Raw genomic sequence first — 19,420 nt, forward strand, 5'->3', positions numbered from 1 at the left:
AAAGTTTGGCAGTTCTTCAAAAAGTTAGAAGTAACACAATTCAGCAATTCCACTGTTACATACATACTCTAGAGAAAGGAAATCATATGTTCACCCAAAAGCCTGAACACAAATGTTGGCAGTTCATAGTATCTATCAAATGGAAACAATCTAAAATCTCCATTGGCTGGCTTGTGGATAAGCAAAATGTTACATCCATAAAATGGAATATTATTCACTTTTTAAAAAGAACAAAGTACATGCAACAGTGTAGATGAATCTTGAAAACATTATGCCAAGGGTAAAAAGCCAGACACAATAAGCCATATTTTGTATAATTCCCTTTATATAGAATCCATGGAAACAGGAAACAGAATAGTGTTTGCCAAGGACTTGGGAAAAGCTGAATAAGGACTTCTGGTGGGTATGAGTTTTTGTAGTAGGTTATGGAAATGTTGTGGAATTAGATGACTGCAACATTGGTCAATATACCAAAACCATGAAATTCTACTTTTTAAAAGGATACATTTGATGGTATGTAAATAGTATCTCAGTTTAAAGATAAAAAGGACAACAACACTCTTTTCCCATTTTGTGCATTGATACTGTTTATAAATCCACATACCTTTCCAATGGCTTCAGTGTGGTGCTGTGTACATATCTGAAGTCTGCTAACCCAATGTTGTCGCTCTTTAGCATCTGTGGCTGATTAAAAAAAGTGTTAAGTTATTTCCTTTTATTTTTATTTCAGAATATAATTGTCCACAACTAAAGAACAGATGATTAAAAAGCAAAGATTGGTTCCACTCTCCCTAGATCAAATTTTCCTCCCTGACTAGAGGAAAACAGGAAAGAGCTCAAATCATCAACCTTGTTAGGGAAAATAGTAGCTAAGTGTAGAAATTTCATAAGGAAGATAAAGCACATGTGTACATGGAGCTAGGTGGGGTTATGAGACTGACTTAGGTTTCTTACAATAAAATGTTCTTAATGTTCTTAATTAAAGAAATAAGTTTTATTAAGGATTTGAGGTATCATTAATACTTTCAGATCTTAGCATTACCATTATACTTTGTGTATTTATTAAATGAAAAAACACAAATTTCTACACGAATTAAAATATCTAAACAGAAATTATGCTTTATTTTAATGAATACAGACATTTTAATAAATACCAACTATATACATTAGTCACAAAAACTGCAAAGAGGGTATACAAATGAAATCAAGTAAAGGGGCAAAAACACCTCTGAGGCAGACATTAAAATATTATTTAGATTTCTCAGTAATCAGCGTTTTGTCTGCACAGAGTTTTTGAGAGGATACAATCCTAAAAAGACATGACCACTGGCCCACTTTGAAAAAAGTTATATACTGAAACAGATTCATAAATTCTCAAGAGCAGTTCCAAGACCCAGAACATTGTGTCTATATTACCAATGACAGTAGTTTCTACTTCTAAAATCCAAATAAAAGCAGGTAAGTACACCAACTTCTCAAGGAAAGAAGAAAATCACAGTATTAATTCTCATATCACAGTCGTACCTCTCAGTTTATACTGCTCCCCACTGGCGGCATTAACAGTAAAAGTGTGAGAGTCTTCATCACTGGGTGATATTACAGCTCCTGCAAGCTGCAAAGTACCTCTGGGTTTTTGATTTCTAGACTGTTCATTCACAAAGTATTCCAATAGCCCAGCTTCATTGTTTAAGACAAAAAACCTGTAATAATATTAAGAAACTGTAATTTTTATTTTTTTTAAAGAGAGAGAGAGAGAAAAGAGAGAGAGAGAGAATTTTTAATATTTATTTTTTAGTTTTCGGCAGATACAACATCTTTGTTTGTATGTGGTGCTGAGGATTGAACCCGGGCCGCACGCATGCCAGGCGAGTGTGCTACCACTTGAGCCACATCCCCAGCCCCAAGAAACTATAATTTTTAATCACTTCCCCTAGCCAAACCAAAGCAAAGCAAATTTCAGTCACTTAAAATCCTTGGGGTTAGCCAGGTGCAGTGGCACACTCCTGTAATCCCAGTGACTTGGGAGGGTGAGATAGGAGGACTGCCAAGTTGGAGGCCAGTCACAGCAATTTAGCAAGACCCTATGTAAAAAAAAGTGGGCAGAGGCTGGAGATGTAGGTCAGTGATAGAGTGCTTCCTTAGCATGCATGAGGCCCCGAGTTCAATCTCTAGTATAAAATAAAAACAAAATAATGGGGTTATGTTACTAAAAAAAGAAAATTCAAAAGCATTTCCAGAAGTAGCACTTGGAAACACTATGATGGATTTCCTAGCAGTAAAAATTTTGGCAAAGTTTAGTGAGTTTAATAAAAACACAAAACAGAGGGACAGGCATCTATTTAACTTTGCCCTATTTCAATGCCGGTGCTTATTTTTCCCAAAGATTTGAAGGGATTATTTAAATTAACATAAAATAGCTATTGACATTATCTTACACTTCTAAGACATATGACCTCCCCTTTATGTCCATATTAATCTAAAAACATTACTCTTGCAACCTGGAAAATTCTGTTAGCAAGAAAATGATCTCTTGTTGGTGCAGTGGCACTATAATCCCAATGGCTTGGTAAGCTGAAGCTCAGAGGATGACGAGTTTAAAGCCAGCCTCAGCAAAAAGCAAAACGCTAAAGCAACTCAGTGAGACCCTGTCTCTAAATAAAATACAAAATAGGGCTAGTTATATTGTTCAGTGATTGAGTGCTTAGTATGCATGAGGCCCTGAGACAACTTAGTGAGACTGTTATCAAAATAAATTTAAAAAAGCACGTGCCAGGCCCTGGTTTCAATCCCTGGAACTGCCAAGAAAAAAAAAAAAAAAGACAAGGTATTCTTAAAATGCTGTGTACTATTTAAATGTGTGAATATTCAAAAGCTCACAAAAAAAAAACTGAGATGGAAAAATGCAAATGAAATGTAATGAAAATGAAAAAAATAAATTAATAAAGGATCACAGAGAAACTGTCATGAGTATCCAGCACAGGTGCAATGCTTTTGTTAGTTCCTCTGCAGGATGTGGGAAAAAGGGGTAAGCAAGCAAAAGGACAGGCCTACTAAGCCTATGGCCTTTCAACATGTTCTTAACCTTTCTGTTCCCTCCTCATCGTTCCACCTATTTGCTTTATGCTGAAGATCCAATATAACTATGCTGTGCCTAAAGAACTCCAGCTAGATACACAGAAAATGGAAAAGGAAGTTTTAATCAAGGTGGGCCTACAGCAGTTGATGTGACAAATTGAGACCTCTATGATTGGACAAACTGGCAAAGAGTAAGGGCTCTGTGTTTTCAGTCGCAAACAGGAATGGACTGTCTTCATTCCTATACCTTCTGGTGCTGCTACACTGGCCTTGTGCAATAATATAAACAGTTGTGCCTTCTTCCCTGGCCTCAACTTGCCACTAATCTGAAATGCCATCTGTTATGGTTTGGAAATGTGTACCCGCAAAAGCTCATGTGTGAGACAATGCAAGAAAGTTTCAAGGTGAAACAATTGGGTTATGAGAGCCTTAACCTAATCAATATATTAATCCACTTAAATGTATTAACCAGGTGGTAAATGTAGGTAGGTAGGGTATTGCTGACTGGGGGCATGCCTTCAGGGTATATATTTTGTCCCTGAAGCTCAGGGCTCAGCTCTCTCTGTGCTTCCTGATTATCATGTCCTGAGATGCCCTTCCTCCTCCACATCCTTCTGCCCTGATGTTCTGCCTCACTTGGACCCAGAGCAATGGAGTCTGCCATCCATGAACTGAGACCTCTCAAACTATGAGAGCCAAATAAACTCTCTCTCCTCTAAATTGTTCTTGTTAGGTCTTTTGATAGCACAAGTGAAAAAACTAACATAAAACCTGTTATATATACTAAGCCTTATATGCTTAAATCTATTTGGGGCTTTCTTAATTGTGAGGCTTGTGAGGCTTTCTTAATAATATTTAATGTGCACAAAGTCCTAAGAGAACAAAGAATAGCATTAAGAAAAAAGATAAGCCAGGCATGCTGGTGCACACCTATAAATCCAGCTATCTGGGAGGCTAGGCAGGAGAACTGCCAGTTCCAGACCAGCCTGGACAACTTAGTGAGACTGTTATCAAAATAAATTTAAAAAAGCATGTGCCAGGCCCTGGTTTCAATCCCTGGTACTGCCAAGAACAACAACAAAAAAAAAGACAAGGAATTCTTAAAATGCTGTGTACTATTTAAATGTGTGAATATTCAAAAGCTCACAAAAAAAAAAAAAAAAAACCTGAGATGGAAAAATGCAAATGAAAGGCTTGACATGCCCCCCCTTTTTTAAAATAAAAAAATTAGAAATTTTTTTATTTAAAAAATTTTTTCATTTAAAAATGCTGCAGAGGTGCACACCGATAATACTAACTACTCAGGAGGCTAAGACATGGTTGCACATGACTATAATCCAGCTACTTCAGCTACTCAGGAGGTTGAGGCAGGAGGACTACAAATTCAAAGCCAGCCTGGGCAATTTAGTGAGATCCTATCTCAAAATAAAAATAAAATAAAAAGGGCTTTGGATGTAGCTTAGTGATAGAATGCCCTGGGTTCAATCTCTAATACCACCATCACAAAAAAAAAAAAAAAAAAAAGACTTTACTTTTCACTTTAGTAGGAAGGAGTGTCTTCTAAATTTTCCTACCCAGCTTTGACCTCTCATATGACCTCCAACTTCATAATGCCATCTCTATTCAATCCTTCCTAACAATCCTTCAAGTTAAACAAGGACTAACCTTTTCTCTTAAAAAAAAAAAAAGAATCACATTTTTCATCAGTGCTTCTACTGCTCTCTAAAGTGTCCAAGAGCCATTCTTTCATATATTATTTTCATTTTCAAGTTACTTAAGGTAGGAAGGCAAATCCACCTCCTGTTATTCCATCATGGCCAAAAGTAGAAGTCTCCAGGTAAATGTGAATTAGAAACAGCATGATAGGGCTGGGGCTGTAGCTCAGTGGCAGAGTGCCTGCCTCGCACATGTGAGGCACTGGTTTCGATGCTCAGTAACACATAAAAATAAATAAAGATATTGTGTCCATCTATAACTAAAAAAATTTTTTAAAAAAAGAAAGAAACAGCATGATATAACTAACATATACAACTTTGAAAAAATAATGTCTATAAAAACAAGACTTTGGGGTAAGAATTATCTGATTTCAAATTCTAGTTTCATCACTAAACCACAATAAAATACCACTCCACACCAATGGGATACCATTTTAAACAAAAATCAAAGAATTATAAATATTGGCAAAGTTGTAGAAATTAGAATCCTTGTACATTGTTGGTGAGGATGTAAAATAGTATGGTAGCTGTGGAAAACAGTTTGGAGTCCCTCACTCCCAAATTAAACATGAGCCACCCATGCATGGTAGTATATGCCTCTAGTCCCAGCTACTTGGGATACTGAGGCAAGATGACTGCTTGAACCAGGAGTTTGAGGCAAGTTTGGGCAACACAGCAAGAACCCATCTCCTTAAAAATAATAATAAATTATTATTATATAAAGAGGAATCCTCTTCATATATATATATATATATATATATATATATATATATATATATATATATATATATATAAATACAGAATTACTATGTGACCCACCAACTTTACTTCTGGGTATAGAGAAAAAGCAGAGACTTGAACAGATACTGATTACCCAATATTCACCAATATTCACCACTATTCACAGCAGCATTATTCACCATAGCCAAAAGGTAAAAGCAATCCAAATGTCTATCAACAGAAGAATGGATAAACAAAATGTATTACATACATATACTGGAATATTATTCAGCCTAAAAAAGAAAGAAGTTCTGACACATGGCTACAACACAGTTGAGTCTTGAAGATAGTGCTAAGTGAAATAGCAAGTCACAAAAAGACAAATATTGTGTGACTCCACTTATAAGAGGTACTGGGAGTAATCAAAATTGAAGACAAAAGTAGAACAGTAGTGGCCAGGGGGCAGTAGAAGGGGAGTTTTTACATAATGGATATAGACTTTTAGTTTGAAAAAATAAAAAAAGTTCTGGAGATGAATAATGGTGGTGTTAATTGTACAAACATGTACGTGTATCTAATGGTATCTAATAGTTTATAATAGTTAAAATGGTCTATCTTTGGTATTTCATCACAAAAAAAGTTTTTTTTAGTTTTTTTTAATTTTTATCTCTGCCCTGCAACTATCAGTTCCACAAGTATTTGACACAGCTGGCTTTCTTACTTGCTAATTGCTATATGACCTTGGGCTGGTTCTTTAATCTCTACAAGGTCCCAGAGAAGTTTTGAGAAATCAGCATAAAATACCTATTTCTTTCCCCTCAGAACATAAGCTCTGTAAGTATAAAAAGCATAAGACAGGTAAACACATGACTCTAATCCTAACGTAAGAGTACTTTTGAGGCATTTAAAGCTGTCACTTGAACTCCCTCACCTTCTAAGAAAGAAAATAAAGTCACCAAACTTTAGAAAACCCAGGAGAAATTCTTTTCTAAAAGGTTTCCTGTCATGTTTTTACTGAGGTAATATCTGAATGTAAAACTACCAGCCCCATTTTTCTAGTTTCTTAGGAGAGACTGATGTCATATAAACAATCACTTACCTGTATTGCCACCCAGTGACAAGGTTGGTGTACTTCATTAAATAGCCATATACATTTTCCATGTGATCACTATTAAAAAAAAGAAAGAAAGAAACAGAAAGTCAATTAAAATTAAAAGTCTCAAGAAGGTAATTACAAACTTTTGAAAATGGCTATAGATATAGATATTTTCCATAAATGCTTCAAATTTTCTTTAGAAATAAAATGTTAAAAGGGTTTAACAGAGGGGCTGGAGTTGTGGCTCAGCCCCTAGCACATGTGAGGATCTGGGTTTGATCCTCAGTACCACATAAAAATAAATAAAATAAAGGTGTCCAACTATAACTAAAAAATAAATACTTTTAAAAAAAGAAGGAAAAAAAAGGGTTAACAGAGGCATTTAATTTCCCAAATTTCATACCTATAAGACTTTATTTTATTAGATTTCTTCAAAACAAGTGTAATATACCATACATTATTATGTATTAGAATTATTGAAAACAAAATCATTATACAAATACAAAATTTCATATATTCTCTGACCTATTCTTATCTATATATAGATATGTATGCATAGCATATAGAGATGTATGCTGTTTATAAATTAAAATGTTGTGTCAGACTTCTTCAATAGTTATACAATAAAATCCAGTTTTATGGTTCAAAAATAAACTAAAAAAGGTATCTAGATCAAATATTGCCTCCTTACTCTGGTGGAACATACAAGGGGCCAAGCTCTGTCTTTGAGCCTTGGTTTCTAAAATAAAGAATCTTGGAGGGTGTGTTGTTGTTTTCCAGTAACAAGGATCAAACCCAGGATCTTGGTACATGCCAGGGAAGCATGGGGTACCATTTAGCTATTCTCTTTTTATTTTGAGTCAGTATCTTGCTAAGTTGCCCAGGCCAACCTTGAACTTTTGATCCTTCTGCCTTAGTCTTCTGTGTGCCTGGAGTAGCTGGAGTAAACACTGAGTACATGTCCCCCCACCCCCTGCATTTTTCTTCCATTCCATGGTTAGCAAGCAACATTGTTTATTAAATGAAACTCTTCAAGTGCTTTTTGGTTTCAGGTCATTAATCTCAGGAAAACAAAGGTTTCTAAAATGTCAGCCCAAAGTTCTGATAACTAAACACTATTCTGCCATGTTATTAAAACTGACAGCACCAGCTGAATTCTCATTTCAATATTTTCTAAACCATGCAACTAAAAGAAAGTCCCCTCCCTACCCCTTTCCTTCCTCTTCCTCTCCTCACTCTTTTTTTTTTTTTTTTTTTTTGGCCACTGGGGATTGAATGCAGAGGTGCTTTACCAGCCCCAGCCCTCTTTATTTTTTATTTTGAGACAAGGTCTTGTTAAGTTGCTGAGGCTGGCCTTTAACTTACAATCCTCCTGCCTCACCTTCCCAAGTCCCGAGGATTATAGGCATATGCCATGGCACCTAGCAAGAAAGGATTCTTCTCTAGAAAACCCCTTTGGGGTTTTGGCTAGAGTTTCTATACTTCCATCCCCAAGTCACATCCAAGTTACTTCTTTCTGTTCCTTTGGTACTTCAAGAAGCAGAGAAATACTTTGCTTGTCGGGTTCCCACACCTTTCTCAAGGTTCAGGCTTAAATAGCTCTTTGAGAATCACAGGAATCCCAGTGCCCATGGAGACTGTCTCAAAATAATTTTCCACAGAATTCCTTCTCTGTTTTCTGTTTTAGGTATTTAACACCTAAGTTCATCTTCTCTAACCTATTCTTACCTATAAAACTTACTAGTCCATTTTATCCTGGAACTATATAACCTCTACATTTATACTGTCCAACAATCCACAAAAAGGCTGGTAGTACATAACCTAAATTAGATATTTCCTCAACATGACAAGATATTTCTTTTTTTTTTTTAAATCCATGATATCATAATGATACCTAAGCTAGCCAATCCCTAAAAAACAAATGCCAAATGTCTTCTTTGATATAAGGAGAGTAACTAAGAACAGAGTACGGATGAAGAGCAGGAGAAGAAGATTAACATTTAACAGGGATGAGAGGTGGGAGGGAAGGGGAGAGAGAAGGGAAATTGCATGGAAATGGAAGGAGACCCTCAGGGTTATACAGTGGAGGGGGTAGAGAGAGAGGAGGGGAGGGGAGGGGAGAGGAGGGGAGGGGGGATGGTGGAGGATGGGAAAGGCAGCGGAGCACAATAGACACTAGTATGGCAATATGTAAATCAATGGATGTGTAACTGATGTGATTCTGCAATCTGTGTATGGGGTGAAGGTGGGAGTTCATAACCCACTTGAATCAAAGTGTGGAATATGATATGTCAAGAAATTTGTAATGTTTTGAACAACCAACAATAAAAAATTAAAAAAAAAAGATTAAAAAAAATGACAAGATATTTCATAATTCACTATTTAGGGAATTTCTCCTTAATCTAGGTTCTTTATGCTAAGTCTTTGGTTCTAAACAAGGGTCAATTCATAGCCATTAGCATGTAGTAGAAGCAATTAGGACTGTAGGTTCTAGAACTGCATGTATTCTTCAAATAATGCAAACTATAGGGAGAATCTTTTGAAAACCTTACATATAACATGTATATCTGAAGAAAAAAGGTTTTATTTAAAAGCAATCAGGGGCTGGGGTTGTAGCTCCATGGCAGAACACTTGCCTAGCATGTGTGAGGCACTGGGTTCAATCCCCGGCACCACATAAAAATAAACAAAACAAAGGTACTGTGTCCATCTCCAAATTAAAAAAAAAAAAAAATTAATTATAAAAGCAATCAAAGAAAATGCATCATTTCTTTTACCTTTTCTCAGTCACTACTTTCATTTTACTAACAATAATTCACATTTCCAAGTTATTACTATCAGTCATTTAGTAGTTAACAATGAATTTTTAAAAGCAGACAATTTCAATATCATACACTAAAACAATCTAAAGTGTACCCTTATATATCACAATATAGTAATGTTTTGTGTATTTTTTATTGTTATATTTTATCGATGCATATATCTAAAGAGTTAACTTTCTCACAAAAATTACAAGGATACTGTCATGGCTTATTTGATAATAGCATAAAGCCTGACTCAAAAGGACCAAATTCAAATAAGCAACTACAAACTTTCGGCTTATTTTTACTAAATAAAACATCTGTCCCCAGATTTCAAAGGGTCAAAGTAAGAACATTCTATTCTTTGGAACAGCTGGTTGCACTGTCCCTCATCTTCCTCTTTTTTATGTATCTCAAGCCACAGCTACTATTTAATGCAATCAGCTAACATGGAATGACTGTGCCATCTGGTGGCTAGCATAAAGAGCCATGTGACAACATCTTTTTGGTTCACTCCAAATTCTTTGATACAGGTTAAACATGCAAGGATTTCAGATTAGAAATGCTCACCAATAAACTCTATACAAATATTCTAAAATCTGAAAGCTGTGAACCCTGAAACATTTCTGGTCCCAAGTGTTTCTTTTTTTTTTTTTTTTTTTTTTGGTAGTTGTAGATGGACACTATGCCTTTATTTTGTTTATTTTTATGTGGTGCTAAGAATCAAACCCAGTGCCTCACACATGTTAGGCAAGCACTCTGCCACTGAGCTACAGTCCCAACCCCCCAAATGTTCCTGATAAAGGATACTCAACCTATGACTGAGTTAGCATATAGTACCTCCAACCTTCCGGCTTTACTCATTTAAAACAGGTGAATTTTCAAAGGGAAAATAGTAGTGTAGAGGAAAAGGACCAGGGGCAGGAAGGAAAGGAGAAATACTAGGGAACAATATTGATTAAATTATGCTGTTACCTCATGTTCATGTATAAGTATGTAACAATAAATCCCACTATCATGTATAATTATAATGCACCAATAAAAAATAAGGAGAGGGCTGGGGTTGTGGATCAGTGGTGGAGCACTTGCCTAGCATGTTTATGGGTTCAATCCTCAGCACCACATAAAAATATATAAATAAAATAAAGGTATTGTGTCCATCTACAACTTAAAAAAAAAAAGGAGAAAAAGAAAAACTAAAATTGTAGTCTTTTTTGAAAAAATAAAATGTCAGTTTTTATAGATTTTAATGTATCTATTTTAATAAAATCTAATTATGAAAGTGGGAACACACTACATATCTGATTATATCAAACTATTTCGTGTTCTATGAAGTAGAAGTGACAGTCGAAAAAACTTAAGACACAGCTCAGAAGGCTGAGGCAGGAGGTCTGTGAGTTGAAAGCCAGTCTCAGCAACTTAGCAAGGTCCTAAAAATACAAAAAAAGGACTGAGGATGTGGTTCAGCGATTGAGTGCCCCTGGGCTCAGTCCCCAGGACTAAAACAAAACAAAAAAGCAAAAAACTTAAGACACTGAAAAATAAACTATAAGGGGTTGGGCTCAGCAGTAGAGTGTTTACCTAGCATGTTCAAGGCACTGGGTTCAATCCTCAGCACCAAATAAAAATAAATAAATAAACATAACCCACTTGAATCTAATGTATGAAATATGATATGTCAAGAGCTTTGTAATGTTTTGAACAACCAGTAAAAATAAAATAAAATAAAGGTATTGTGTCCAACTAAAACTAAAAAAATAAAATAAACTATAAGCCAGGTACAGTGGTACACACCTGTAATCCCAGAGACCTGTGGGGGCTAAGGCAGGAGTATAGTAAGAACAAAATCAGACTCAGCAACTTAATAAGATCCTATCTCAAAATAAAAAATAAAAGAGTTGGGGATGTGGCTAAGTAGTAAAGCAATGCTGGGTTCAATCCCCGGTATTTAAAAAAAAATGCTATGGAAGGACTGAAATGTAGCTCTGTGTGCCTAGCATGTGCCCGGCCCTGGGTTCAATCCCACTACCACCAAAATTGAGTCAGGAGCAGTGGTGCATGCCTGTAATCCCATCTTCTCAAGACTCTGAGACAAGAGGATTGCCAAGTGAAGTCAGCCTCGGCAACCTAGTGAAAACTCAGTCTCAAAACAAAAAATAAAAAGGGCAAGGGTGAGTAACTAATGCCTTTACTGAAATAGAGGTTGCAGAGAAAATTCTGCAATTAATCCAATTTAATATGTTGGATTTAAGGGTATTACAGAACATATACAGGGAGATATCCTGTAAGGTGATGACAATATTTATGTCTGAGATATTAATTTCGAAGTCTTCAGCATATATACATAGAAAATATTTGAAAACATGATGGCAAATAAGATTACCTAGGAAGTAAATTATGAGGGATGAAACAGGGTTTAAGGAGAACTCTAAAGAAAAATCTTAAGTGCAAGCAAGAGAAGCAAGTGATCAGGAGTTGAGAAATAGAAGGTAGAAAACTATGAGAATACAGTAACCAGAGTCTTAAGATTTAAGTCTGTGGCCAAGTACTACTGAGAGAAAGATAAGTAAGAAGAAGATTAAGACATTTCTATTAGATTTTAACAACCCAAAGATGACAGTTTAGAGAAATTTTACTAAGGACAGGGCCAGCTGGCAATAAATGAAGAGCAACTAGAAGAAACAGGGATGGCTAAGGGGATGGGAAGTGGGCTTAAAAGAGGGTAGTTCTAAGTACATAATGGGAAGGAAGGAGTAAAAAGATTCAAGACTCAGGAGTAAGAGGGAAATGGGGAACAGGTGGGCTTCAGAGCCTAGACAGAAGAATTAGATACTGTGAAGGTTAATTTAATGTGTCAACTTGATTGGGCCATAGGATTCCTATAATAAACACTATTTCTGGGTGTCTGTGAAGGTGTTTTTCAGTATACAAAAAAAATCAGTATTTATAAAAAAAAAAAAAATGGAAGGAGGGAAGATTCATTTCCTTCCTGTATGCCTATCTGAACTAGAACACTGGTCATGTCCTGGCCTTGTGCAGGAATTTAAATCATTGGCTTCCCTGGGTCTCAGGCCCTCAGACTCAAGCTGAAATTACACCACCAGTTTTCTTCAGTCTTCATCTTGCAGCTAGCAGAGCTTTGTATTTTGAGTGTGTATAATAACATGAACCAATTCCTCAGAATCTCAATCTCCATCAATTCCCCACATATAAAAAGACACAAATCTATATCTGTTGGCATAGATATATAAATACATCCTATTGGCTCTATTCCTGGGAAGAACCCTAACAGACACCTTATAGCATTTAACTACAGGCAATAATTTATGCAAGCTGTTGTCAATAAAAAGAAGGTACCAGTCAAGGTACAGGTTAAAATCCCTATTTCTATGAGGCAAAAAGTATCCTTTGAAAAGGTATAGTTTTGGTTCATTTCATGGACTATAAAGAGCATGATGGCCAGGCATGGTAATGCATGTCTATAATCCCAGCAGCTCAGGAGGCTGAGGCAGGAGGATTAAGAGTTCAAAACCAGCCTCAGCAACTTAGTGAAGCCCTAAGCAACTTAGCAAGACCCTTTCTCTAAATAAAATACAAATAAGGGCTGGGGATGTGGCTCAGTGGTTAAGTGGGTTCAACTCCTGGTATGTATGTATGTATGTATGTATGTATAAATCAATCAACCAATCAATAAATAGCATGATGAAGGGAGGGAGTAGTTTACTTAGCTGAGGAAAAAGCAACTGACATCAAGTAATAGTAGTGGCTACAGCATAGGTACCTCCTCCTGCTGTACAAACAAAAACTCTGTAAGTGTGCTCTCTGTCTCTTGCATGTGATGTCCTGTGCCACCTAGGGACTCTGTCAGCAAGAAAGCCAACACAGATGTGGCTCCTTGATTATGGACCAGAAGAACTGGAGCCAGCCTACTGGAATCCTGGGGGAGCTGCTCCCAGGTATATGTGTATGTAGAGTAGATCCAGACAGCTCAAGGAATTAACTGCAGTGAACCTTCCAATTAGCCACCAAGATTCCATTCAATGAATAACTTGTTGCCCCAAAGTCTCTAAGTCTGCTTAACTAGGGAACCCAACCACTCATTATCAATATACATACAAATTCTGAATATCTGTAATTAGGTATTTAGACATGGAAGAACTATTTATTTATTTATTTGGTATTAGGAATTGAACCCAGGGGTGCTCTGTCATAGAACTTCACCCCCATCCTCTTTTTATTTTTTCTTTTGAGACAGGGTCTCACTCACAAGGTTGCTAAGGCTGGCCTCCAACTTGGGATCTTCCTGCCTTAGCCTCCCAAGGCACTGAGATTACAGGCATGTACCACTGTGCCCAGCTTGTAATTTATTTAACTTTTTAATTTCCCCAGTAGCAATGACTACTTCTTATTCATCCCTTTAGCACCTAGAGTATGGCCTGAGATACAACAGGTACTCAATAAATGTTGAATGAATTAAACGATAGAAAGAGAGAAGCAAAATTTTTCTGTCCTCTCTCCTGCAAAGAGTCTTAAAAAAAAAAAAAAAAAAAAGTTAATGCTCTTTGGCCTAAATTTCACTACTAGATAATGAGTCTAAAACAAATGTTTAGAAATGTAGACCAAAACAAAAACCTGAAACAGGGTTGGGGTTGTGGATCAGTGGTACAGCATTTGCCTAGCATGTATGAGGCACTGGGTTCAATTCTCAGCACCACATAAAAAAATAAATAAAAGATACTGTGTCCATCTACAGCTAAAAATGTTTTTTTTTAAAAAAAAAAAAAAAACCCAAACAAAAACAACACAACTTTGTAGACAAAGTTAATGCACCACTATGTTCACTATGGCACTATTTATAGTGGTTAAAAAAAAAAAAGAAGTGTGTGTGGCAGGGAGATAAAAGGGGGGACAAACTAAACGAAGTAGTATTCACTAATTAAAATGTTTATGAATTTCTAACAAAGGGTACTGTTTATTATGATCATTAAAATTGCAAGTCACAAAATGTTATGTAATATATAAAATGTATGCACAGAATAAAAGTACATAAAATAGCAATTGTGGTTTATCACTAGATGGAAGAATTATCAGTGGTATTTACCTTGTTCCCTTTAATGTTTTACATTTCCCAATTTTCATATTATTTTTACAATCAAATAAAACATTTTTTAAATGTTCAATTGCTGAGTATGGTGGTGCACACCTGTTATCCCAGCAATTTAGGAGGCTGAGGCAAGAGGATTGCAAGTTTGAGGCCAGTCTCAGCAACTTAGGGAGGCCCTAAGCAACTTTGCAAGACCCTGTTTCAAAATAAAAAAATTAAAAGTTCTGGAGATGTAGCTCAGTGATAAGGTGTCCCTGGGTTCAAACTCCAGTACCAAAAGAAAAAGATCAATTATCTGAAATAAGTGGAATACCAGGCACAGAGCAATTTACACTTATTAACATTATGAAATGAGCAGGACTAGGTAGTGTATGCAAATAGTCCCAGCTATTTGGGAGGCTGAGACAGATTGTTTGAGCCAGAAGTTCAACACCAGCCTGAGTAATATATGAAAATAAAAATTAAAAAGCGAACTGGAGGATAGATCAATAGTAGATCACTTGCTTAGCATTCTCCAGACCCGAGTCCTATCCCCAGCTCCCCTGAACACATACCCACACCAGCATAAATTAAATATTTTAGAACTTTCCAGTGTGACTCTATGAACAATACTTTTTGGGGATATAGAACTGAGATTCCCATAAATCCTTAATTCCTAAAATAGAATACACATACCCAAAACTGGGCTGAGTACCTAGTGGAACAGGGTAAAAACTACAATTTTTTTTTTTTTAGCACAAATTTACATGACTGTAAGAAATTAAAGCATTTTTATATCAAAACTCACATAAATGTTAAAAAGATATTTGCTCTCTCCTCACACATGTCCATGTGGAGAACTTGCCCTGAGACCTCTTGTCCTCTCCCACCACTCCCCACCCTGACTGCTCCCCCTTGTGGTGAGGATAGGGAGAAATTGGAACCCTTATGCATTGATGGTAAGAATGTGAAATGGTGCCACTGCTATGGAAAACTATGGCAGTTCCTCAGAAAAAATTAAGACATGGAATTACATATGGTCCATCAATTTCACTTCTGGGTATATACAAAAGTACTGCATGGCAGAGACTCAAACACATACCTGTACACCAATTTCAAAATATCCCAAGGAGGAAACAATGTAAATATACACACACAATGGAAGATTATGCAGCTTCCAAAAGGAAGGAAAATCTGGCACATTCTACAAAACGGTTGCTACAGTTTGGATGCTGAATGTCCTCCAGAGGGCCACGTGTACAAGGCTTGATCCCCAGAGGGTACTATTAGGAAGTGCTGTTGACCTTAGGAGGTGGGGCCTTATGGGAGGTCCTTAGGTTACTAGGAACATGTCCTTAGAGGGGACCCTAGTCTCCTCTTCATTCTTTCCTTTTGCTTCCTAGCTTGTGATATAAGAGGTTTTTACTCTGCTACCCACTCCTGCCATGATGTTGGCCTCATCAGAGGCCCATACCCCCTGATCTTGGACTGGAATCTCTATAATTATAGGCCAACCCCAAAATAAATCACTTATCTTTATAAGCTGTCTCAGGTATCTCTCTGTATTATCTTTAAGAAAATAAAATAGAGATAATACAGAGAGATACCTGTATCTTTTCCTTAAAGGAAAAGGAGAGGGAAGGATAAAATTACATAAAGAACCAATCAAATACAAATTAATAGTTGAGCAAAAAGATATCTAGTAGAGGAAAGAGAAAAAGAGCAGGGGAAACAGGAGGGAAAAGGAGGGATCGTGAACTAAAATAGATTTCCATGCATAGATGAGTTTGTCAGGATGAAACCAACTACTATGTGTAACCATAAAGCTCTGATTAAAAATAAATAAATAAAAATAACATGATGGTTAACAAAATGGTTAGCCTCAAAAGCATTAGGTTAAATAAAATAAGCCAAACACAAATATTATACAATTCTACTTAAATAAAATACTTAGAGTAGTAAATTCATACAGATGAGGTAGATTACTAGTTGTCAGGGGCTAGAGAGAGGGGGAATGGCAAGTTTTTGCTTAATGGATAGACAGTTTTCATCTGAATGACTAAAAAAAGTATGGAGATGAACAGTAGAATGGTTGTGTAACAATGTTAACATAATGCCACTCAAATATCACTTAAAATGGTTTAAATGGTAAATTTCATATTATTATATTTTACCACACTAAGAAAAAATACCACTTGATTGTAACCTGATTGTGAGTTTTCTGTCTCAGCTTGTCCTGAACACAGAATATTATTTATTGGCCTCCCCAAAACTGAATAACAGGTATAGTGATAGACAAATATATAGATATAGACATTACAGAGTGGACTATAAAATTCTTTTGAAATTTGAAGATAACAAGAAAATTCCAAGAAAGGTATAGCCAGTCACAAGCCACCTTAATCACAAACTAGATGCCCTGAGGGTACCAACTGTCTAATTTTGTTAGAGATATTTCACAAAGTTTGAGAAGCAGGGCTGTCAAGTGTTCACCCACCTAGACCAAGGGGAAAAACTCAAAAAGAAGAATACACTGTGCATAATCTGATTCTCACAACTAGACACTTGACCACAGAGCTTGAAAAACAAATGGCACAAAAACTCCTACCTGGCAAAGTAGAAAGTCACCTCTAACACCTCCACCAAGTTAGAAAGCTGTTTGATGATGGTGAAAAGAGCATGCAATTACCAGCAGACAGATTTAGATTTGAATTCCAATTTGATCTTGGGCAGATAACACATCTATACTTAAATTTCCTCATCTGTACACAGGGACTAGGAACGTCTATCTTGTAGATTATAATGAAGCAAGAATAAGAGATTATATATTTCAACCCCTATATGTTTGAAGAATACTTAAACATGGTGAGTGCTTCACAAACATTGATTTTCTCCCACTCTAGGAAGTCAGTACTTCTGCTGGCAAAAGGCTCATTTTCTAGATCACATTTCTAAGTCTCTCTTATCTTTGCAAGCGTGACACTTTCAAATGAGAATATTGGAACCTAACGCCCTGAGACTTCTACTTCTTTTCATTTAAAAAAAGAATTTCTTGGGGCTGGGGATGTGGCTCAAGCGGTAGCGCGCTCGCCTGGCATGCGTGCGGCCCGGGTTCGATCCTCAGCACCACATACAAAGATGTTGTGCCAAAAACTAAAAAATAAATATTAAACAAACAAACAATGGACAAGTCCTTCACTTTAAAAAAAATAAAAAATAAAAAAAGAATTTCTGGCTGGAGTATAGCTCAGTGGTAGAGTGCGTGCTTAGCAAGCTCAAGGGCCTAGGTTCAACATTCAGCACCAATAGGTATCCTGTCAGGAACTATATGAGATTTACCCTACTTACAAACTAGCAAATTAGCCTACCACAATTCATGGATGTTGGCAGTAGACATGAGACTCTTGAGTCAAAGACAAGAGACTTCAGTACTCATAACAAATATAACAAATGGATGCAATTATTTACACTGTTCCATACCTCACATGGAACAGTCTTCTTAGGGATGTTTCGTTTCATTACAAGTGTTTCTAATTCATATTTAACATTTGCTTAGCAATGCACTGTATAGTGGTTATATATTTAACCAGTTCTCCTACTGATGAGCACTGGTTTCCAGGCCTTTACTACTGTAAACAATGCTACCACAAACCAAGTTGTACATATGGTAACAAAGAAATTCCTACATGAAAGATTCTCACATTTTTAGCTTTTATAGACACTGTTGATCTGTTCTTCAAAGAAGCTGCACTAATTTAACTCTTACTCCTCAACTTAAAAAAATGGGCATCTCCTCACACTGGCCTCCTGGCAGCAATTGTTTACCAACAAACACAGGATGTAACTTACCCATCTCAACAAGATGTTTAGACATGACTAGTAGGCTTTTCAATATCCCTGATATTTAAAATTAAGTTTCTAAAACTTAAGTATGAACTAGCTGTTACATTGTAGAATGAGCACCCAAGGGTAGAGGATCTATCTAGTTCTGACTTTCTGACTAACTAGCACCTTGAGTGACCTGGGCCAAATCAATTTAAATCTCTGTGTAAGTGTTCTTCTGTTAGTTAGATGTCTTTTTTGGCCTAAAATATATATACAATACTCTGAAAAACTCTTAAAATATTTTTTCTTTTTACTTTTTACTTTTTATTCTTTGGGGTACTATGGATTGAATCCAGGTGTGCTTTACCACCAAGCTCCATCCCCAGCCCTATTTATTTTTTATTTTGAGATAGAATCTCACTAAGTGATCTTCCTGCCTCAATCTCCCCAATTGCCAGTATTATAGGCATGCACCACTGTGCCCAGTTTCTACACATTGTTTTCAACAGAAAACTGTTATTTCAAAAGTTAATTCTCAAAATAAGGCCAACATTAAATTTCATATTAAAAATGTTTAAGAAAAGGATTGCTTTCTAGTACAATATTTCACTGATCTCATATTTTTTTATGTCTCATCTTCCCAGTAGCCATTTCAATGAAGGATCTCACACCAAGAGAATAGGTCACTAAAAATCCTACTGTCATCTTCCCCATCTGAATGAATGTCTATCTTAGTACATACCTCTATCTGGCTTTAATCCATACTTAGTTCCAAAATAGATTTACAGTAGCATTTAATTGTTGTCTATCTGATAGCACAATCCAAGAAATAATAACAAAGAACGCCTCCTTAGGTGAGTGTCACTAGCCTGTAAATCTCAAGTTATTTGGGAGGCTGAGGCACAAGGATCACAAGTTTAAGGCTAGTATTGGGAAGTTGAAAAGAGGTCAGAGGGTAGGGGTCCTCATAACCAGATTAGCAGAGAAACTGGAATTCTCTTTAGTTCACTGTCTCAACAAATTGAAACATTCAAGTTTTCTTTTTCTTAAAATATCTATTACTGAATAAGTCTGTTCACAAATCACTTCATTAAGCAAAATAAAT

At 36.2% G+C, this 19,420-nt stretch overlaps 1 protein-coding gene across 4 annotated transcripts in view; it reads right to left on the reverse strand.

The window, feature by feature from the left end:
- Positions 1 to 19,420, reverse strand: part of Osbpl11 (oxysterol binding protein like 11) — an 80,103-nt gene that overhangs the window by 55,364 nt on the left and 5,319 nt on the right. For all 4 annotated transcript variants that reach the window (XM_046457996.2, XM_046457993.2, XM_046457995.2 and 1 more), the window contains exons 3-5: positions 6,610 to 6,678; positions 1,525 to 1,700; positions 605 to 684 (exon numbers count right to left, since the gene is read on the reverse strand). In XM_046457996.2, coding sequence (XP_046313952.1) covers positions 605 to 684; positions 1,525 to 1,700; positions 6,610 to 6,678 — 325 coding nt within the window. The remainder of the gene's footprint in view (positions 1 to 604; positions 685 to 1,524; positions 1,701 to 6,609; positions 6,679 to 19,420) is intronic.

Source organism: Marmota monax, unplaced genomic scaffold, assembly GCF_021218885.2.
Source record: "Marmota monax isolate L192 unplaced genomic scaffold, Marmota_monax_Labrador192_F-V1.1 WCK01_AAM20220418_F8-fsc00052, whole genome shotgun sequence".
Classification (NCBI taxonomy): Eukaryota; Metazoa; Chordata; class Mammalia; order Rodentia; family Sciuridae; genus Marmota; species Marmota monax.